General features: G+C 39.8%; 1 protein-coding gene across 4 annotated transcripts in view; it reads right to left on the minus strand.

Moving 5' to 3' along the window:
• Positions 1-1,260: 1,260 nt before the first annotated feature.
• The window catches only part of RNF38 (ring finger protein 38), a 232,247-nt gene continuing 212,012 nt past the window's right edge, over positions 1,261-21,495 (minus strand). For 2 of the 4 annotated variants that reach the window (XM_088460072.1, XM_088460071.1), the window contains exons 7-11: positions 11,793-11,899; positions 8,989-9,079; positions 7,796-7,917; positions 5,969-6,068; positions 1,263-5,305 (exon numbers count right to left, since the gene is read on the minus strand). In XM_088460072.1, the coding sequence (XP_088316198.1) occupies positions 5,243-5,305; positions 5,969-6,068; positions 7,796-7,917; positions 8,989-9,079; positions 11,793-11,899 (483 nt within the window). In that variant the 3' untranslated portion in view covers positions 1,263-5,242. Of the gene's footprint in view, positions 5,306-5,968; positions 6,069-7,795; positions 7,918-8,988; positions 9,080-11,792; positions 11,900-21,495 lie in introns of all 4 variants that reach the window. The other 2 variants (XM_088460070.1, XM_088460069.1) reach the window with 2 other exon arrangements.

Consider the following 21,495-nt stretch of genomic DNA (forward strand, 5'->3'; position numbering starts at 1 on the left):
CCCACCATCTTACAACTGATGGTGGGATAGTATGACTGATATGCTGCACAACTAATGGCTGTGAGGGGAATCAGTGGTATCAATGGACTCTATGTATCCTGTGTGTCTTAACGAGACCATTGAACTTAATTCCATAATATAGGGTCAGTACGATCAAGATATCTTACCTATTCTCCCATTATCTATACTTCAGATAGTGAATTGATATAATCTATCAATGGATGATATGATGTGGAAAATTATGAGATCGATCTGTACATAAATACTGTGGCTATAGAATCCCCGCATCCAGGATATAAATAGCCCTTATATAAAACAAACTAGTGTCCCCAATTATCAAGGAATACTAATAAAAACTATTACGATCCCTTAAACCCAGCGGGTATTGATGCGTGATGTAAACATCGTGGTTGCTAGGTAACGAAGTAGCCTATGACGACGGGTAACGTCACGTACCATGTGACTAGTGAAATCATATGATCGGAGTTTTGTAGTAATGTGAAGACCATTATTATACTCGGGGCTAGGTTACCTGGATGCGGATAAACAAAGTCCAGGATTGGTCTCTTATGTACCATGTGATCGCAGTATGATCACATGATCGGCATATATGTGGATTTTTAGTATCAACAAAAATGAAAAATATAAAAAATAATGGTATGATTGTATATGTATTATATATCCTTTTCAGGTAAGATTGCCTCTAATTTTTTAATATTAATATACATGAAAAACAGATGTCAGAATGATTTTGAACAGGTGTTCTAGATCTCTGTAATTTACAGAGTATAAAAGAGCTCGTTATCTTAACTGGATTATGCTTCTGATGAAGCTGGAGGTTATTGATCCAGCGAAACGCATTAAGCAGACAACCAGACTTCACCTACAAACACCTGTGAGGTTGATAAGGATTCCAGGACGCTTTGGACTCTCCTCGGGAAAATAACATTTCTCTGGACAACTAAACAAGCTTCCATCTTGGACTTTGTACCAGCAACCAAAAGTGGACTAATATACAGCCCCAGGAATTTGCACAGGACATGCTAAGACGACTGTATTCACTTCAATCCATCAAATGGTAATTATCGCTGTGTTCAGATATTCAGTCAGTTTGGAATCCAGTCCTAATACCATCTACTATACAGGAGAGACATTAATTGTCCACAGGATGTTTGGTTATATATGAATTTTACTTTTTACCAGTTTTCACAACCATGTCTTTTTAAAGGTTAATAAAATATTATCTTACTGATACATTCATTTTTTTATATTTATTTACAATTTTTCCTTTGATCATTTGATTAGTGCTGGTTCTATTATATTATTTAATCCTTTAGTGCCCGATACACTGGGAATAATTTATTTTTTCTTGGGACACAGTTTAAAGATTTACAGTATGACATGATTAATGACAAGTATTGAATAAATCAATAATAGGTGCTATTTACATCCCATTGAAGCTTTTTTGCCATATAATGCAAGCTAAAACTTAAATGTTTTACGCAATTTCAATACACAAACCAAAGCAGACTTAGTTGTACACCATACATTTATTACTGAACAACCCTCTCAACTCCAAAATTGGACACAGGGATAAAAAAAAATAAAAATAAAAAATAAATCATTGCACTACTTAGTAAAGCATTACTAGTAACTCTCATAAAAAATTTACAAATTGTTAAAAATTTATCAAGCCTTCAAATGATTTGGTTACAGATATTTATATAATACATTTAAAACTACATGTCATGTTAAATGATACAATAAAGAATGATTTAAAGAAAAAAAAAATATATATATATACGAATCCAATAAAATCCATGAGCTTTCATTGGCAAATCTGAAACACATAAATAGCAAAATGAGGTAACTGTAAATGTACCAATAGGGGAGAACACACAAAAGGCTCCTTCCTGTAAGGCCTAAAGATGAATCAGTTGAAATATTTAATGAGGAAGGGGGAAAAAGAATACTGCAACAGGGCAAGGCATAGTTAGAAAGATTATAAAAAACAATTTATATCAAATAAAACCATGAACATCTAAAAGGCCTTGATAATCACTTGTAGACCAGAGCCACAAAACATGAAATAAAGCAAGGATGTCATGCAATAGTGGGAAAAATATGCAAACAGAATGCCAGATACTGAAGCCAACCGTTGATAAAAGGTCTAGGGAGTGGGAGATGACAACATCTGTATTAATTCTTGTGCAGTCAGACACTACTGCAGGCTACGGGCATCAGATACAGAATATATGGCAGTAACAGCTGAAAAAGATCCTCTGACTCCTGGACATGTTGTGGCCTTAAAAAACCCCCCCAAAATTAGGAAACTTGTAGCCGGTCAGAGCTGGTTCAGAAAGCATGCATGTGTGCTTTTTATAGATTCATTAACCGCAGGAAGCAAGTCAGCACATGTCTGTAAGAGACACATGTAAAAAGGAAAGAAGCAAAAAAAAGGGAAGAGGTTTCCAGAAGTACCAGCCTCCAGACTCCAGAGTGTAGAACAATGAAACTCTGAAAAGTGACCCTACTTTTTAAACATTTTGAAGTCCTAAAAAAAGAAAAAACCTGTAAATTGCATTTTGTCAGAAAGTGAACAAAACTTTATTAAATGTGTAACCTAGACTATTTTTTTTCCTCCCCATTTAGCTTAGTCTAAGCTAGAAAAAGTGCGATGCTTGCATGCTTAAATAAAGTGAATATTGTGTGTAATAGTGTTAAGTCTATACAAGTAAAAACTTTTCGCAGTATATAAAAAGTATTTGTAGCACTATAAGAGGAGTGGTGTACAATTTATGCAATTACATAGTTTTATATGTTTATTAAAAATGTGACAATGGCCAGTGGCTGGTTAGTTCAAAGATTGATTTAAAATTATACCAAAATCAAGATTTTTCTATTTGGCTATAGAACATTGTGGTGTTTACCGACTTAAATGTTTATTTTAAAAAAGTTAAATGGTCTGTATTTGAAATTGGGTAATGGAGGCAACAGTGTGTAAAAACCATAGGCAAATTGTGCTTTTGTTTAGTCCACTGAACCAAAAGCTTGGATAAAGGAGAAGCAGCATGAAGTAACAGAATAACACTGTCTGAGACAGAACGGTGACAAGCACAGGGGACATGCGACCCAAGTTATGACACACAACTAAATTAAAGCTGGGACTGGCAGCAAAATACAGCAATATCAATGATAATTGTGCTGCTTGTGCTATTGCAACCAACAGTAAGAAGAAAAAAAAGAAAAAAAAAAGAAGAAGATACCCAAAATGCAGCATTGCAGAGGAAAATGAAAAAAGTGCAGTTTAAAATATTTTTGGTTACATATATTTTTTCATCACAGAATAAGCCCCCAATGACAACTAACTGACCATTCCTCTTGTGAATGTAAAAATGAGAACTATAGAGTAGTCAATGCAAGGCTTGCACACAGAACTAATGTCAATGCTGCCTATGAATAAGGAGCGAGTGACATCACTGAGACATAAGGTACTTTGTGCATCATGGCTTAGAAATGCCACTAGCTCCCATCAAATGGATCAGCCCAACAAATGACTGCCTCTAGTGTGCGTAAGAATGAGTACAAAGACTTATTTTGAAACAAACCAATTTTAAGTCCTCACACTCAACAACTGCCAAATCTTTAATTTATATGAAATTACACTGGCATTAGAAACGAAGAATAGGGCCAAAACATTAAAAGTAAAGATATACTGTAGTTAATTACTTCTGGAACACAAGTATTGCATGACAAAGTGTTTGCTTTGCCATTTAATAAAAAAAATAAATAAAAAAAAATAAATCGATCAATAGGTCTACTCTTATACTGAAGAGAAGTAAATAGCACATACTACATCCATGCTCCGTGTTCCATCTTCCAGTTTTGCCTCCGTTGCCATAGGTTGGGTTTCAGTTTTGTCGACACAGCAATGAAGCCGTCAAATTGTAATAGCAACAATGCAGAAACATTCCTAATGAGAGCACAATGCTTTCACATAACTACTCTGACAATAATATTTGGTTAGGGAAAGTTAGAATTAGCTTTGAGTGATGGCAGTTATTCCAAAGACCCTACCTAACACTCTAACCAATTTAAAAGAGATGTGATATGGTTTAATGAGACATAAAAGCAGCATCTAATACACACATGCCTAGTAAACACCTACAGCTGATTAGACAAAATACATACATTTTACACCCTGATGGGTCATGACCCGGCAGGTATAAGTTAAATAGAATTTAGCTATTTAAGGAAACTGTAAAAATCTGCAAAGAGCACAATTTACATACACAAGAGGTACAATCACCCAAAAATATATTTATGGCTTTATATAGTTAAATGTTCAGTTCATGTGTTGCCCAATTTGCAATAAACTTCTGTAGTATCATCTAGTAGTACTTCTTAAATAAATTAATACACTGATGCACTTTTCCCATTTTTACTGCAGTGACAAAAAAAAAAAAAAAAAAAAAGAGAAGGAGAATATATCATATGGAAAGGGAGACAAAGCGGTATGAAATGCCTATAGATCGCTACACCCTTAGCATTCAGTGTGCAACTGCAAACACAAGAAAAGAAACCAGTGTACAGTACTAGTACTGTTTAAATAACACACAAGATTATACAATGCAGCATAAGTAATACTACACACATACGTTCTCAGTACATGCTGGTATATAAGTTCCCAACTGCACATATTCACGCTCTTGTGCTCGACACAAGCCAACATACAAAGCAACATTGCCACTAACACACAGTCTTACATTCCATCCGTTCGCTCTCACAGTATCTGAAGGCTCTATAATAAGGTAGATTGCTAAATGGTTTGGAGCTACCACTGTATTTTGTTTCATATTTTCCGATTAAATATAAAAGCACATGCTAAAAGATCACATCCACGTAATCTTGCAGCAAATACACTCGGAATGATCACACGAAAACCAGGGAATGTTAGTGCACACACAAAATAAGCTAAGGAATATAAAAAAATAATAATAATAATCTTTGGAGTCCCAATCACACGGTTAGTATAACAATCCCATAATTGTGAAGACTAATTATAAGCTTTATAATTGATTAAATCACACAGTGCAAAAAGAGGTCCCATAGACCCTTTTGTGTAAAGAATAGGCTGGAAGCCACATGGGTTAAGTTCAATGGATAGTTGTTGTGCATGTGCATTTAAAATTACACACACGTGACTAGGAACACCCGAGCTAGAATTGTGCTCTGAGATTGGTCATTCTGAATCACGATGCACTTCTGACGCATCAGCTCGACAAATAGGGCAGGTACGATTGGCCTAGATGAAAAAACAAAACTTATATTAACAGACAAATATTGCTGCTTAATGTACAGGACTATTTCAATAAAAAATAAAACAAGCACAGGAGATAAAAACCATTACAGAAAATCAGGGAAGAATAAAAATATGGATAAAGTAGATTTAAATATTTCTATTTTGATACTCGTTTATATTGATATATCCAGAAATATTAAACCTGAAACTTATTAAAATGTACTACAATTATTTTGACAAATTTTTCTAAAATGTTCAACTCATTCCTAATTCCATAGGTCTTGAGCTAAGTATGGGAAGTTTCAGCCTTACAATTTACTCATCCTCCGCATCCAAGACATAAGTGAGTAAATATGGGCTTGTCATCATTTAGCTTTCAAAAAAGAGAAGTTTTCAAAAGCAAGGATCAGACAAAAACAAGCTGAACCATAATTAACCACAATGTGATGCTTCCCAGCTACTGGAGAACTACTGCCTTACAGTCAAGCATATGTAGAATTCATGGTTTGCAAGAACTTTGAGTCTTAAAGGAACTAGGCAAATGGGCCTTAAGTATGCCTGCATCCCATCAGTAAAACAAATTTCTGTCCCACAATTCAGCACGTGTACAGCCAAATTACTGGAATCACAACTTCATAAAATAAAATTGTTTGAATGAAATCTCACCTTAAGCCATTTGTCTACACACTTCGCATGGAATTCATGGTTGCATGGTAAGACTCTTAGTAGTTGTCTTGACTCGAAATCACACATGCACACTACACACCTGAAAAGGATTTTTACAATTAAGGCAGTATAGCAGCCTAATATGGGCTCCTGACCAGCAAGAGCTACAACTAGCCTAAATAAAAAAATCTTCTGAAACTCTAGGTCGAGAAAAGAAAAGCATTCTGATACATTTTAGCAATTTGGAGCATCACTACTATACATGTATCCCCTCCTCCCATATAAAGTCAGTGTTTTTTTTATTTTTAGTCAAACTTTTTCTTTCTTTGACAATCTTTTACCCATATGCCTCTTGCTGGTAAATTTTATCAAGATTCACAAACATGTAATAAAAAAGGTAATACAAACGACGGTAGTATTAAAAATAAAAGACAGTTGCATGCAATATAAGTAGAGGTAATTCAAATTGTGCCTTTCAAGGATTCTCGTTATAGGCTGAAAGTCCTGTCATTTTTGAATGGTAGAGGGGAAATGGTCTTGGAAAATTTTAATATGCATTTCACAAAATTCCATTGTGGAGGTGTTATGAGTAGCCATGAGATGCCATTCTCCCAAGTAGTGGGATGAAGAAAGAACTAGACGAATCTGAGTGGTCAGCTGATAGAGAAGGGATTTTAGATTCCTTGGACGATACAGAATTTGCAGCCATGTACATCATAGATTTGAGAAAAGGGGAGCAGGTACATATAGAAGAGCAGTCACATAGCTCTTAAATTAAAGAGTGAATAACAAAGAGCAAGCTGTTATAATTTTCCAAAGTTACAGAATGAGGGCTTCTAGTGGTCAATGAGAACAGCAGTCAAAAAATAAAATAAAAAAAAAGGATCAGGAGACGGAGAACGCAGGAAGCAGCCACACTATGCAGTGTATATATAATAGGAAAGCTGGACACCATTCTGAGCAGCTAGTGTAGAGGCAGAAACAGAGGAAGGCAGTATGTAGCAGGCTGCCTGCACTGCAGTCACACAGAACACAGCTGCCTTGCACAGAAGGCTGCTCAGAGCAATGGAGAGACTGCAGCAAAAGAGGTAAGAAACTGAGCAGGGGAAATGGAGGTCCAGCCATAGGAGAGGCATCTGGGAGGAAGCGGGGATGCAGCTGAGGAAGATCTCTGGTTCCACGGATTAACTGAGGTCACCAGGCTGCAGGAATAAAGAGCCAGCAGCCGAGTCATGTGGGCGCAGACACCACAGCCCGAAACCACAGAGCAGGATAGAGTTACAGCCAACCAGATCTTCAAAGGTACTGTCAGCTCGCAAGGCCAGGGAAATGCCACTAGCGGACCCCAAAACTCCCGGTTTCTGACAGACGAGGGAGGCTAACGCTGGAGGCTGCGGAGCAAACACCGTTCTCCCTCACCATATGATCAGCGGACGGAGTCTGTCACCTGGAGGGTAGGTATCATTCGGCGCAGGGTCACACAGCTCAACTGACAGCCTGAGGTGCAGAGGGGCCAAGCAGGGTGAATTCAGCTGAGTTAAGGGGTGACCAGAGCCAGAGAGAGAACAATGCAGCAAATTAGGCAGAGGTCATCAAACCAGCTGGGCAACACCCGCTAATTTCTATGAAACTGACAGACATTACCCAATGTAGTCAGCCCACATAGTGAGGACCACTCCGTTAAACAGTCCAGAACATTGGAGTTACAGAATTTAAATAAGTGCAGAAAACACCAAATACTAATCCCTTAACAGTGTAACAACTTAATTCCATTTTAAATAAGCAAAAGTTTAATCTGTACTTCAGTAAAAAAAAAAAACAACTTACAAGGTCTGCTCCGACTGATGGTTGTTTGGGTTAAACCTATATGATGGAAGCTGTTCAATATCTGCCTTTGTTAATCCTCGTGGTTTCGCTTCACCAAGTCTTTCGGCTAGATTTAGCAATGCCTGCAAAGAAAAGCCAGACAGATATTGTACGAATTAATTTCTCCATAAATGCACATACTGGTAACTAGTAATTCGGTCAAAAATCTGAATGAGGTGCTTTCATATTGCTTAGACAACAGGAGGGCCCAGCACTTACAGGTTAGGTTATGAATGTAAGACGCAGCCATAGACATACTTTGCTCACTAAATGTAATAATTCGGCATTTGAAGTAAGAGGCTTATTACATTGTAAAACAGTACTGTTCTGTACATCTAACATCCTGTCAAACGCAAACAGAATATATATATATATATATATATATATAAGTTCTGCTTATATTTGGCAAATGTTCTGATCTTTCATCTTCTTTTTTATATATATATATATATATATATATATATAAAAAAAAAAGAAGATGAAAGATCAGAACATTTGCCAAATATAAGCAGAACTCTGAAAAGCAGGGTTCTCCAATACTTCTGTCCCCTTAACCCTGTAATTGCCTGGCCATCCATATTACTGTTCCCCCCTAGCGTTTTCTACTCCTCATCCATTTAATATTTGTTCCCTCCAAACTGTTCTCACTACTCTCAAGTCCCTAATCAACCCTATTGCTCACACCATCCACCCATCCTTATTACCTTCAAATCTCCTCTAAGCCCATCACCTAATTCCACTCTAATCTTTACCTGCACTTTCACAATTTTACCTTTAATGCACCATTATTAGCTCTTATTCCACTGCTCAAGTTACAAATCTCGAACTTGCTAGCTCTTTATACCTGAACGTGCCCACCGCCACTCGTGTACTCTATGTACTACGATTGCACCTCACCATCTGCCATCTAGGGACCAGATCTCCTGTACAACACCACAATGCCAACTGGTAAAAGCAGTTTTCTACAGCTGCAAACAGATGAGCACAACTTTACTGCTAAATTCACTTGGTTACAGAACACAATCGTATTATTGCATAGAGCACTAGTGTAGTGAACTGTTCTCCATACATAAATGTTACTTTTTTTAAAACAATGATTTTGTTAGTCTAAATGCAGTTAATAATAGCAAAGAAATATGTTTGTGAATACATACACCAACCTCATAGTTTTCCACCTCTCCATCTTCTACATCCAACTCAAAGCTGAAGGCTGGTCCTACAGTAGGAGGCACTGGAAGCATTGATCTAAAAATGGAAGAAAAACCATACTTAATGCAGTGGTAAAATAGTAAGAGGCCACAAAGACTAAAATTGATGCAACAACAAAAAAAAAAAATGCTGTTTTCATACATTTGATGTGATCATAGGTAAACATAACTAAACTGAAGGATTAACATTTTTCAAAGAAAAGAAGTTATTTCTTACTTCTGACCTGTTCACAGGGTACTTTTCTACACATATAGTGGGCTGATCCGTGGAACTACCAATTCTGGGAAATATATACATAAAAGAACCCTGGACCTTTTTTCTGTGTTACCCTTCACAAGATTTAACACACCCATTTCATAATCTAGCAGCTGTCAAAAGCCACACAGCCAAATTCTGTAAACACTTGCAGCCCCTTTCAGTGTCCGAAATTAAAAACCTTGTCTGGCATATAATCTTTACAGAGGAGTCGACATACTACCTCATAAAAGGAAGCAACTGTATGGTTAGGTGTGGACACACATACCATGGATTTCTGCTGAATCCTAGAGCCAAGGTCAGATTCTAACCTGATAAATAGAACTTGGCTTTCTATCTTTACTGTAAAACCACACTGGAATTTCATATTCTGTAACAGCAAAAACCCTGCAGGCTCTTATCTTTCACTGAGATTTTTCCCAGATCATGCCTACTCTGATATTTCATGTAGCATCACCCCCCGCATGTTTCTATAGGTATTTAAAATTATATTTTTAAACTGTTCAATTCACCTTTTTTAATGGTACACATGTATTTTCTAAATGATTTTGTTTGTATTGTTATTAAACATGCAATTGAAAGAAAAACAAAAAAAATACTTGCAGATATGTTCTGGATCATGTCTTAACTACTGGTTACAAATCAGACTATGGACCAATTCAATCAGCGCAGATTTTACCGCGTTATATTAATGTACAAATTGAGGGCTATTTTCAGCAAGCGATCCTGCGATAAGCAATTACAAAAAGCTTATTACAGAGGTATCACAGTAAATCTGTATGGTTTTACCTGTAATAAGAGTGGGGAAAAGTGGGCAATAAGATGCAGGGTAGAATAGGTAATAAAAAGGGGTCTCTAATGAATTTGAAGTACAGAAAAAATACTGTAAGGTGATTTTTTAATGCAATTTTAAATCACAAAAAAAAAAAAAAAACCACCAACAATATGCAACTCCCAGCTACAAAGTGTCAGGTCTCATTTATTTAACATCCCCCACATACCTGTACCACATCATTTAACCCAATATTCAGCTTTGTACAGAAAATCTCCCCCAAAAATGACATTAATGACCAGAGGTGATTATTTCAAAACTTCTGGTTTCTCCACAGCAAGTGAGCAAAATCGAGGAGAATAAAATAAAAAAAAAACACTAAAGGAACACAGTTAATACAGCTGAACACTTCTCAACATTGTCAGGTTTGTGGTCACTTTCTGGCAGGATTTAGATGCAGCAAAAAGTGTGTTATTTTTGTGAGTGCTTGTCATGACTGAATTATTCAGAACCAGACAATATTAAAACATTAAATATCGCCATTATTCAGGAACTATTTCCCCAGGTGCTCTCATACAGAGAGAGGGAGACCACTGTGAAATGGTGAACGTCCCAGCTTAGTGCGCATGTACATAGCTTGATTAGCTAAACGTACCAGGGCAGGCTTACGGCCTGCAGTATTGTATGTTGGAAATGGATAAAAAGGGTCTCAATGAGCTCCGAAGATATACATCTAGGAGGAGTGTACTTCTGTATGTTGTGAAGGAACTGTCTTTTATAGACAATGTGAACATTAAACGTCTTCCGGCTATCAAGAAAATGGCTGTTTGTATCATGTGACCGCAAGAATAGCGCAAAACGCTATTCTGCTCTATTGCAGTCTTGCAATTGAACCCAGTGTCATCAAGCTATACCCTCAACCAGTTACCAAGAGCAGACAGATCCACAGTGAGTAAGCAGTAGGGGGTCGGCTGACGTCCACCTGGTGGTGTTGCAGCACCGTGACCATACAAACCCAATGAAGAAGTTCCAGGTGCCAGTGTAGGGTGGAATGAGCAGTTCCAGATGCAATTATTGGAACCTGATGGTGGCAGCAAGTTACCTGCCCATGATGCAGTGGGAGAAGTCACTAACAGATTAACTGACTAAGAGGGAACTCCTTAAAGTGGTAAAGCCAGCCCACTCAGGTTGCTTAAGGATTATTAATCTCGTCTATGTACAGTAAATCTGTATCCTAGCAGAGTGAGGTCAACTGGTCACACAGCCTCTCTGAGGCCTTCAGTAAGTTAGATCTATAAAACCTATGATTAGCATTATCAAACACAACTAACCTGCCCCATTCTATTACATATTCCAGTCTTTCATTTCCCTCTATTGCTCTCCTCTATCTGAATATGGTCCATATAACTATATATAGCTTGCTGGTTAATTTGGATAAATCGATGGCTGTTTCCAGCACCCCCTACTATGACTATACAGTAAGAGGCTGTTTTTCCTTTATCACGTTAGGCATTGGTTTGTGCAGTAAAGTGGAGTTCCTATTCTAGATCTCCCCATATTAACTTGTGCCAGTTGTGTTTCAGAATAGACAAAATAAAAAAAAAAGTATTGGTGGCCATTTGTTATTACACCTCATGTGGTATAATATACATTAGCCTACATAACGGATACAATACATGGATATTCTCTATTGGAGGAAGTATTTGAATTTGAAATACTTACAAAACATAAGGTAAAAGGCTCGGATGGTAAGGAGGTGGTGGCATTGGCTGTTGTGATCGATATCTGCTACGACCAGTTAGTCTCCGAGGCATAAATGGAGGATAAGGCTGGAAATGAAAATAAAAAATAAAATATATATAATCTACATAAAAAAATATCATACAAACTAGGCACTCACTTTTCAAAGTGCAATTTCTTTGAATACAGGGAATGTTACTTCCGAAATATTGCAATAATTTGTCAAGCTGACCAACCACTTCACGGTCTTCGCATCTGGCCAGAAGCGATGACCATAAAGTGGTTGGTCAGCTTGACAAATGATTGCAATATTTTGGAACTAGCATTCCCTGTATTCAAATAAATTGCAGAGTGTGTATATACACACTCTGCATGTAAATAATATAAAAAGTAGTCTACAAAATGGCCTGTGGGAGATCCAACAAGGTTATCCTGCACCATGGATAATATAACTAAACTGACCTTATACAAGTCTACCTACACCTACCTATCATACCACATTACTTGGATAAAAGAAATCCATATAAATTGTAGGGACCAGTTGGATGGTGCTACCCAATAACTAATAAATAATATCAAAATAAATAAATAGTTATTCAGAAGTGGGTACTCTCATACCTGACATTCATAAAATGATATTAGTTAAGCATTTATAAAGGAGGGGAATCAAACCATCTCCATGGAATTTCAATCTTTAAAATGACACAATTTAATAATATAAAAAAAAAAATTGTACTTCACTTCTTATTGTAAGAGGTATATTTCAGTTAGCCGAGATAACCTGCAATGCAAGTTAAAAAGGCTGGCCAGGAGTTTTTCCTATTCAATTAGTCACGCAAATTAAGCCGTGGTAATTTTTAATAGGTTTCAACGTGGCTTATTTTTCTGAGCAGGTGAAACTTTGGGAATATATCTATTTTAAAAGGTAAAACTGCTGGGACTTGCTTCAGACCCCCCTGAGCTAACCCCCCCATATGATTAAGACACTTACTAGTTTTCAACAAGCTAAATTTGGCCAATAATGTCATGTAATTTTTAGTATGATATTCTGCAAAGTGAAGAATAATGGGTTAAAAGATGTGGAACAGGTATATGGGGGTGTTATGGATGGGACAGGTGTTTTTAAGATTGCAAGTTTAACACATTTTTAAGATAGTTAGAGATTGTTAGTGTTTAACACATTTTTTAAAAGTTGCTTAAAATTACACAAAAATCAATTTAGGCATTTTTTGCACCTACATCTGCATTAAAACACTATAATTTTTAAACTATTAGAAAAGGGAATGTGGACAATATCCCGACCACCGGACTCCCGAACGTAAGTAGTGGGGAGGGGAGGGTCAGGTTTAGGGCGTGGGGAGGGGAGGGTTCAGGGCGTGGGGAGGGGAGGGTTCAGGGCGTGGGGAGGGTCAGGGTTCAGGGCGTGGGGAGGGGAGGGTCAGGTTTAGGGCGTGGGGAGGGGAGGGTCAGGTTCAGGGCGTGGGGAGGGTCAGGTTTAGGGCGTGGGGAGGGGAGGGTCAGGTTTAGGGCGTGGGGAGGGGAGGGTCAGGTTCAGGAACTATGGGAGAGGGAGATTAGGGTCAGACACTGGGGAAGGAGGGGAAGTAGATGGTTAGGTTACCTACTGACAAGTGTATCCTAATCCTGTCGGGATTCTGACCGCTGACATCCCGTACCCATCCTATTTGAAGAGCTAAAAATATTTTGCTATTGGCCACTTGGACATCTATACTGTAGGCAAACATTTATTTGCACTTTAGAGTGCAGGCTGATTTCCCCATTTTCTATACACTTAACTAGGAAATAACAGCCCGTATTGCTGCGTGAGTGCTCTTTCCAACTGAATTGCGCAGGAAGCGGGAGAGTGCAAAGCCGCACTAACTGAAAATTAGGACCGATGAGCATGTTAATTACAGCCTTTCCAATATATTTTGCTTACTGTAGCTAATTGAATATGCCCCTAAGTGTATAAAAAGAAACAGAAGTGTGTTTAAAACTGCAGCACACTGCCCCAAAATATCTCCTGTTTAGGAAATACCTTAAAGTGTGTTTACTTTGCAATGCTGCTATTTAGACTTGTGGGGATATATTTATTAAAGTGATAGTTTTTAGAAGTGGAGATGTTGCGCACAGCAACCAGATTCTACTTGACATTTATCTAGCATCTTCTAGAACAGGGGAGGCCAACCAGTGAAAAATTTCTATAGTCATGTTGAAGAGCTGATAGCATGCGCGCTTAAAGCATACACACAAAAATGGTGCGTGCCAAGTTTGTGCGCACACCTTTGGCATGACCTTATGCGGTAGCTGTGCCCCTTATATGGAGGCCCCCCCTCCACTCTTGGTTCCTGTGACCACCAGATAGGTTGAGCAGTGTATAGGTAATCGTGTGTGCACAATATTGTTTGTGTATACCACTTAGCCATTGGATGGCCGGCCGCTCATCACGAAGAAGGAAGAAGACAATATATATATATATATATATATATATATAATTGCACATCTTACAGATACTTGCACTAATATACGTCAGTCGCTATATAATATATATATATATATATATATATATTTTTTTTTTTTTCCCCCTAGTGGTATGTAAATAACCCTGTGCATCAATAAAGTTTGTATTTGTGGTAAGAGACATGATAGTAACTTATTTGTAACCAGTACTTGTTAAAAACATACCTCAATCTTTACTCAAATAGGATGTAATTTTAAGGTATCCCCAATTTGGCGAGACTCCATTTCTACATTGGCTCTTCTTGATCTATTACATAATTCTTAGAGAAATATTCAATAAGAAAATTTTTTTCGGAGGGGGGTGTGTTAGGCTAACTGCATATATTAGTAATCACAGATAGTGTATTTAGACCACTTAAGGGCCATATTCAATTAGCTTGCGAAAAGCCGGCATCACATCATTTTCAATTATCCCCGTATTCAAATACAGACTTTTCGCCAGTGCGAAAAGTCTTTGTTAAAAAATGGGGATAAATTTTCACCATGTAATACATAGCAAAAAAAAGTGCAGAATTGGGGTTTAGGGGTGCACGCTTTAAAAAAAAAAAAAATAGCCTGCAGCCCTGGGCGTGTCCCCAAAAAGTAATTGTCAAAAAAAAGAAAATGAAAACAAAATCCTCAGGACACCCCAAAAAATGTACTTTCATTTTGGGGGCGAAAAAAAATAATAGGGGAACAAAGTTTTAAAACTAGCAACATTGATTCGGGGTGGGGTTCCCATGTATGTGGCAGGTGTTTTCTAGAATGCGGGTAGTGGCGGCAGGTGCATTTTTGAAGCATTTGCAAGATCACCTTAGGGACTTAAAAATATGCTTGCACCCATTTTTATGTACACCAAATTTGATGGAACTAGTCCCCCCCCCCCCCAAAAAAAAAAAAGCTAAGTGCTATTCTTCACCACTTTAGCAAAGCCACAAGCTAGGATCTCCACACACCCCTTCCCTCACACACTACAGCAGATGATCTCAACTACAGTCATTTAGTGTTCATTCTAGCACCCTGCACGTGTCACAACTTGTGTAGTTCAGTTTCTGCCTGGGGTGTCGCTCTCTGCTTTAGTGCTTCAAGCACAATTAGCTATGGCAACAAACTGCTGAGATACAGAGCAGAGCTAAAAGCGCCAGAGGAGAGCGCAACACCCCAGACGAGAAAGAGAAACTGCATGGGTTGAGACGACAGTTGCCGGGTGCTAGAATGGACACTAATCAAGTACCACCAACAGATAGTGTTTTGTGGATTTCTTTAATCATTCACATGTGAGTTAACATAATTAGCTGCTTCCACTGACAGCAATGCTCAAAACGTGACCTGTTGGGATATCTTTAGAGTTGATGCCGAGAACCACGGCACTACATTGGTGCTAATTAAAGTGTTCCTTTGAAGAAAAGAAAAACCTAACAAGTAATTTCACAACTACTTCGTCTCTCCTAATCCGATTAGTCCATCATTTTTACACTGAACACTAAAACTACCTACACACTACACAATTATCAGACAGATTTGCGAATAATCAGGTTATCAGCCAGATTTATTGTATAGTGTGTATGAATGATCGTTTCACTGATAAAATGGTAAGAAAAAATCCACAAACGCATTCCTTCCATTATCTTATCTGTCAGTCAAGAATGAAAATCTCGGCCTCAAATTCCCGATATTGAGCAGTGTGTGTGCATTTTCAATAATCTGCACATGTTTTCTATGTTCTCCTGTCACTACGTCATCATCCTTGTGGGTAGACATATGCAAAATCAGTGTGGTGGATAATCGCTAGCTTCTATGAAAAAATTGCATAATGTGTAGCATAGATATTTGGGCAAGCAATATGCTGAAAAATAACCCCGTTTCTCGTCCCGATCAAAAAAAAAAATCTGACAATGTGCAGCTATCTTAACATGCTGCCATCACAATCTCAGACTGTTATTTCTGGCCATTATTCTCACACTTGTCTCTGCCACATTCACATAAGATAACTTCAGCTGACACATTGATGACCCATCTGCAAAATCTCCCCTCTGATCAGCTTATATCTAGCATTGGACTAAATCAATGGTTGAATCCTGGTCTTGGCACGAAGGGTGATGATTAATATAGACCTTGTTTACTCCCTGTGCAAATTGCAGATCTCGCCATTTCTGTTCAAGATCATCACCTTGCATGTCACAATAATCCACAATCCCCTTACCCATTATCTCAACTATAGCTGATCTATACCTCATCATCTCTGCTTTGGCATCTAAGCTGTACTCCTTTAAATCTTCGTAACCCAATGAGCTGGTCACAACGTAAAATTTGGCCTGTACTTACAGGCTAAATAGATATGCCCCATTACAGCTTAAAGATACCACTTTGTCAAATCCAAAGGTCATGTCTAACAAACCCATTCAAGACCATGCCTTACAAACTCTGTACTTATACCCAATGTTTAGCATTCCTCTGGAGAAATTGCTCACTGTCCTGCAAATGCAATCATGAATTTGTCCTAATCAGTATTAAAATTCATCTTCTCATCTGTATTAACTTTACATGTTTTTCAACCTTATATTTTAATCACACACAAACACAGTATCTTAGAATGCCTCCATATTTAACTGGCTTATTCCACCCTAGCATTCTCAGCAGGGCTTGCAGACAGCAGAGAATCAGGAATAATATCTCCCCTTCTTTACTTTTGACTATTACTCACCAGAGTTGAAAGCTCTAAGTCACCTCTCTTTCTCTCTATCTACTTTTTTGCCCATACCTTAGGTCTTGCATATCCCACCAACTACTGTCATGTATTATCTCTTTGCCTGTAACTACAAAATGTTCTTGCTTAATAAGCTTTTGTACAATGTACTACACTAATGAAGCATTAAAATAGCAGTAATCAGTCATACATGGCAACTACTGCACATACTCATCTAACTTGTCTCTCTATGTAGCCCAAAACACAATTAGCATTAACATTATGGTCAGGTTTAGTTTTGCACTTTTACCATTTCCCGGTATTGTCCCTTGTACACTAAACATTAAACAATGGCACACACTGTAGTCCATTTAACAGTGGGAGGCTGTAGAGGTTTTACATTACTCTTAAATTATTGTAATCAAATCATTTTAGTAAATTAAACTTTTCAATTCATGCCTAATAAAAATTAGAGTTTTGGTATAACATACCTCAGTTAACTTTTTTTCCTAGAGGACCATAGGGTCCACAGGACCTACCTTGGTGTATGTAGTGGAAACGATCCATTGCACCGAACAGCTTACAACTTTGAAGTTCCCATCATGCACTGGTGGTCCTCCCTATACACCCTGCCCTCAGCCACAGGCAGTTTGTAAACAAGCCTAACGGCAAGAGACGGAAAGTGGAAATGGATGTACATTGCACACAAGAAACACTCAACATACGAAGAGGGAATCAGTGATACGAAAAAGCAAAATGAACAGATCCCAACTGAGGCCAGGTACGTCAGGGTGGGTGACCTATGGACCTCAAAGAAAGTTAACTGATGTATGTTATACCATAACTTATTTTCTTCTTCAGGGTCCATAGAGTCCACAGGATCTACCTTGGGGATGTCCTAAAGCAGTTCCCTTAAGGGTGGGGACGCTCCTATGCAGAGGAGAATCTGCCGCCCAAAAGAAGCATCCTGGGAGGCAAAAGTATCAAATGCATAGAATTTGATAAAAATATTCACGGAAGACCAAGTGGTTGCCTTGCACAGCTGTTCAGCCGAGGCGCCATGTATAACTGCCCCCGATGGTCCCAAAGAGAGTAGAATGTGCGGTCACCTTGTTTGGGACAGGGAGACCAGCCAGTGTATAGACCTGAGAAATAGGCGTACGCAGCCAGCGAGCCAAAATCTGCTTGTTTGCTGGCCAGCCTCGTTTGTGAAACCCATATAACAGAGCTAATCTGATTTCCTGATAGATTTGGTACGATCCACGTAAATACGAAGGGCTCGAACCACATCCAGGGAAGTTTCACCTGCAGACAGGTCTGAAGTTTGAAAGGCCAGAACTACAATCTCCTCATTTATATGGAAACTGGAAACCACCTTTGGAAGGTAAACTGCCTTAGGGCCTGATTCAGACCCGCTCGCTAGATGTGTTCGCATGCAACTGCCAAAGTATGCAAATCCCGCGATCACACGGCAAGACATTAGCGCGCCCAGTATGTCTTGGCGTGCGATCGCGGTGTGTATTTAGACACCCACCAGCCTGTCTTAAGACACGCACTTTCTCTTAGTGATACACATCTCCAGGAAGTATATTCAACAATTCCTAACATCGAGTAACAATCTGACCCATACGCAGCACTTGTGGCTGACCATACCCTACCACAATCACTGCGAGTGCTTCAGTGTGTTATTCAGCCATGTGACGTGTATTATGATGTTTCGTCTTAATTATGCACTCCTCTGAAACGGCGTTAAGTACAGACATGCCTGCGTTCGCACCACCACAACCCCATTACCATCGACCAACCCCTGTCACCACCCACAAACGAATTGGCCTGTCACTCATTCTAGCGAGGAGTCTATGTACATGGATTAGTTTGCGCACGCGCACTGAGTCTTATTCGCATGCGCACATTGCAAGCATCGGCAGGCTATGTGCCAATGCAGCCTAGCGAGCGGGTCTGAATCGGGCCCACATTACAGAGGACAGCTCTATTTTGATGAAAAAACAAATATGGAAAGCGACATGACAAAGCTGCAAAGTCAGAAACTCTACAAGGCGAGGCGATAGCGAGGACAAAAAGCATCTTCGCTGTCAACCATCTTAAATCCACCGTAGCCAAAAGGTTCAAAAGGGAGCCGTCTGCAATGCCCTGAGAACCAAAGTCAAATCCCACGGTGCCAATAAAGGGACAAATGGAGGTTGCAGCCGGAAAACCCCCCGCAGGAATGTTCTAATATCCGGCAGAGGGGCAATTCTGTATTGGAACAAAACGGACAATGCAGAAACCTGAACTCTCAAGGTAGCCAGGCGAAGACCTATGTCTAACCCAACCTGAAGAAAAGAAAGTATTCTTGCAACCTTGAAAATCTTAGGGTCATTATCTGTGAGAACACCAAGGAAAAAATTAATGCCAAATTCTGTGATAGATGCGGGCAGGAAGCAGGCTTCCTTGCCCTCAGCATCGTCTGAATCACAGAGGCCGAAAAACCTTTGGCCTTCAAGACGGCAGACTCAATTAGCCATGCCGTCAAAGACAGCAAAGGTAAATCCAGATATAGGCAGAGACCCTGCACTAGCAGATCTGGCCGTAGCAGTGGACTGTCTATGGATAGACATGTCAGGTCAGAGAACCAATGCCTCCTGGGTCAGGCAGAGGCTATTATTATCCTGCCGACTCTAGGGAGGAGGGAGATTGGAGGAAACAGCTATGCCATCCTGAAGTCCCACCTCCCGCCAGAGCGTCCATGAAGGCGGCTGAGGGGTCCCTTGTTCTGGACCCGTACCTGGAGACTTTGTGATTGTGATGCCATGAGGTCTACATCCGGTTATCCCTACTTGTCCACCAGGAGTTGAAAGACATCCGGATGAAGAGCCCATTCTCTGGCGTGTATGTCCTGGTGACTTCCGCTTCCCAGTTGAGAACACCTGGGATGAATATTGCCAGAAGATGGCATTCTGCCCACAGCAAAATTTCCTCCACTTCCTTCATGCCTGCCAGACTTCGTGTGCCTCCTAGATGGCTGATGTAGGCCACTGTTAACGCATTGTCGGTCTGAACCTGGACAGGCCTGCCTTGTAGAAGGTCCTGCGCCAGTATGAGCACCTCTGTGCACTGCATGAAGCTGCAAGATATTTATTGGTAGGAGACTTTCCTAAACTGTCCATCTTCCTTGAAAGGTGTGATGGCCTGTCACTGCTCCCCATCCTTGCATCCGTGGTGAGGAGTACAGAATCCGGGACCCATAACGAACGACCCTTGTTTAAATGAGTAGTCTCCAGCCATCAAGCGAGGGAGAGCCGAACCTCTGGTGAGATGCAGATCATCTGAGACTTTATCCGATGATAATGACCATCCCAATGAGCCAGAATCCAATTCTGCAGGGACATGGAGTGGAACTGGGCATAAGCCACCATGTCGAATGTGGATACCATGGAGCCCAGCACCTGCATTGCCAAGTGTACTGACACTCTTTGCTTGCAGAGAAGACTGCACACACACACACACACACACACAAGACTGTAGTGCCACAATTTTGTCTTTTGGTATAAAAATCCTCTGTCCCAAAGAATCCAGCAGTGCCCCCAAGTGCACAATCTGCTGAGTTGGAGAAAGAGAAGACTTTTTCCAACTGATTATCCAGCCGTGCTCTTGTAAACAGGCAATGGTCATCTGTAGAGGACCCTGTAACATCTTCTGAGATTGTGCTAATATCAGGAGGTTGTCCAAATATGGCAGTATCCAGACTCCTTATCGTCTGAGATGAGCAAATGCTGTAAACACCCCATAGCATGAGGAAATACCTCAGTCGGAGCCTGCGCTTCTGTGACTTTGTCCACTAAGTGCGATAAAACCCGATACCACCCAGGTAGCTCTAGCGCTGGAGCAGATGTACCGAATCAAACAGGTAGCTGTTTACAACAGTTACTACACAATCCATCCTGCTCAGACACACACACACACAAATGCTATCTCCGAGCGTCTCAACACGAGGTGGTCAAATATAGCAAACCAGACCTGAAATCCGTACCGGAAGTTTTGTCTGGGTTGGGGGAGGAGCAGCCGGGGGAGCGCCTATCTCCCCTAAGCTTAGATTTTGATGCCACGGGTACGCTGGCCTCATAGTAGTAGATGCTCACTAGTGCGTCTAATACCCGTCCCCAGTGACAGACGATATGGACCCGGCCGCCTTAGTGAGGACACGTCACACGAAGCCTTCACCCGCAGCTGCACCCGATGTGTCTCCTACACCAGATGCCAGGACTGCCACGCATGATTCCCCATGAGGAATAGTTTACCTGTCATCTCCGTGCCTGACTGCAGTCTGGACCTCAGCAACAGCCGCTAGCTAAGCCACACCGAAAACCTCAGGGCATATAGCGGTACTGGTGTTTCGGCGTCGGTGGAGGTAGTAGGAGTCGCAGTACCTGCGTCATTAACAGCGCCTGGTACTGCTAAACTCAGTAGTTCAAAAACGAAGGTAAATCATAAAAGAAAAAA

The sequence above is a fragment of the Taudactylus pleione genome, unplaced genomic scaffold (genome assembly GCF_031769625.1).
Source record: "Taudactylus pleione unplaced genomic scaffold, aTauple2 ptg000967l, whole genome shotgun sequence".
Classification (NCBI taxonomy): domain Eukaryota; kingdom Metazoa; phylum Chordata; class Amphibia; order Anura; family Myobatrachidae; genus Taudactylus; species Taudactylus pleione.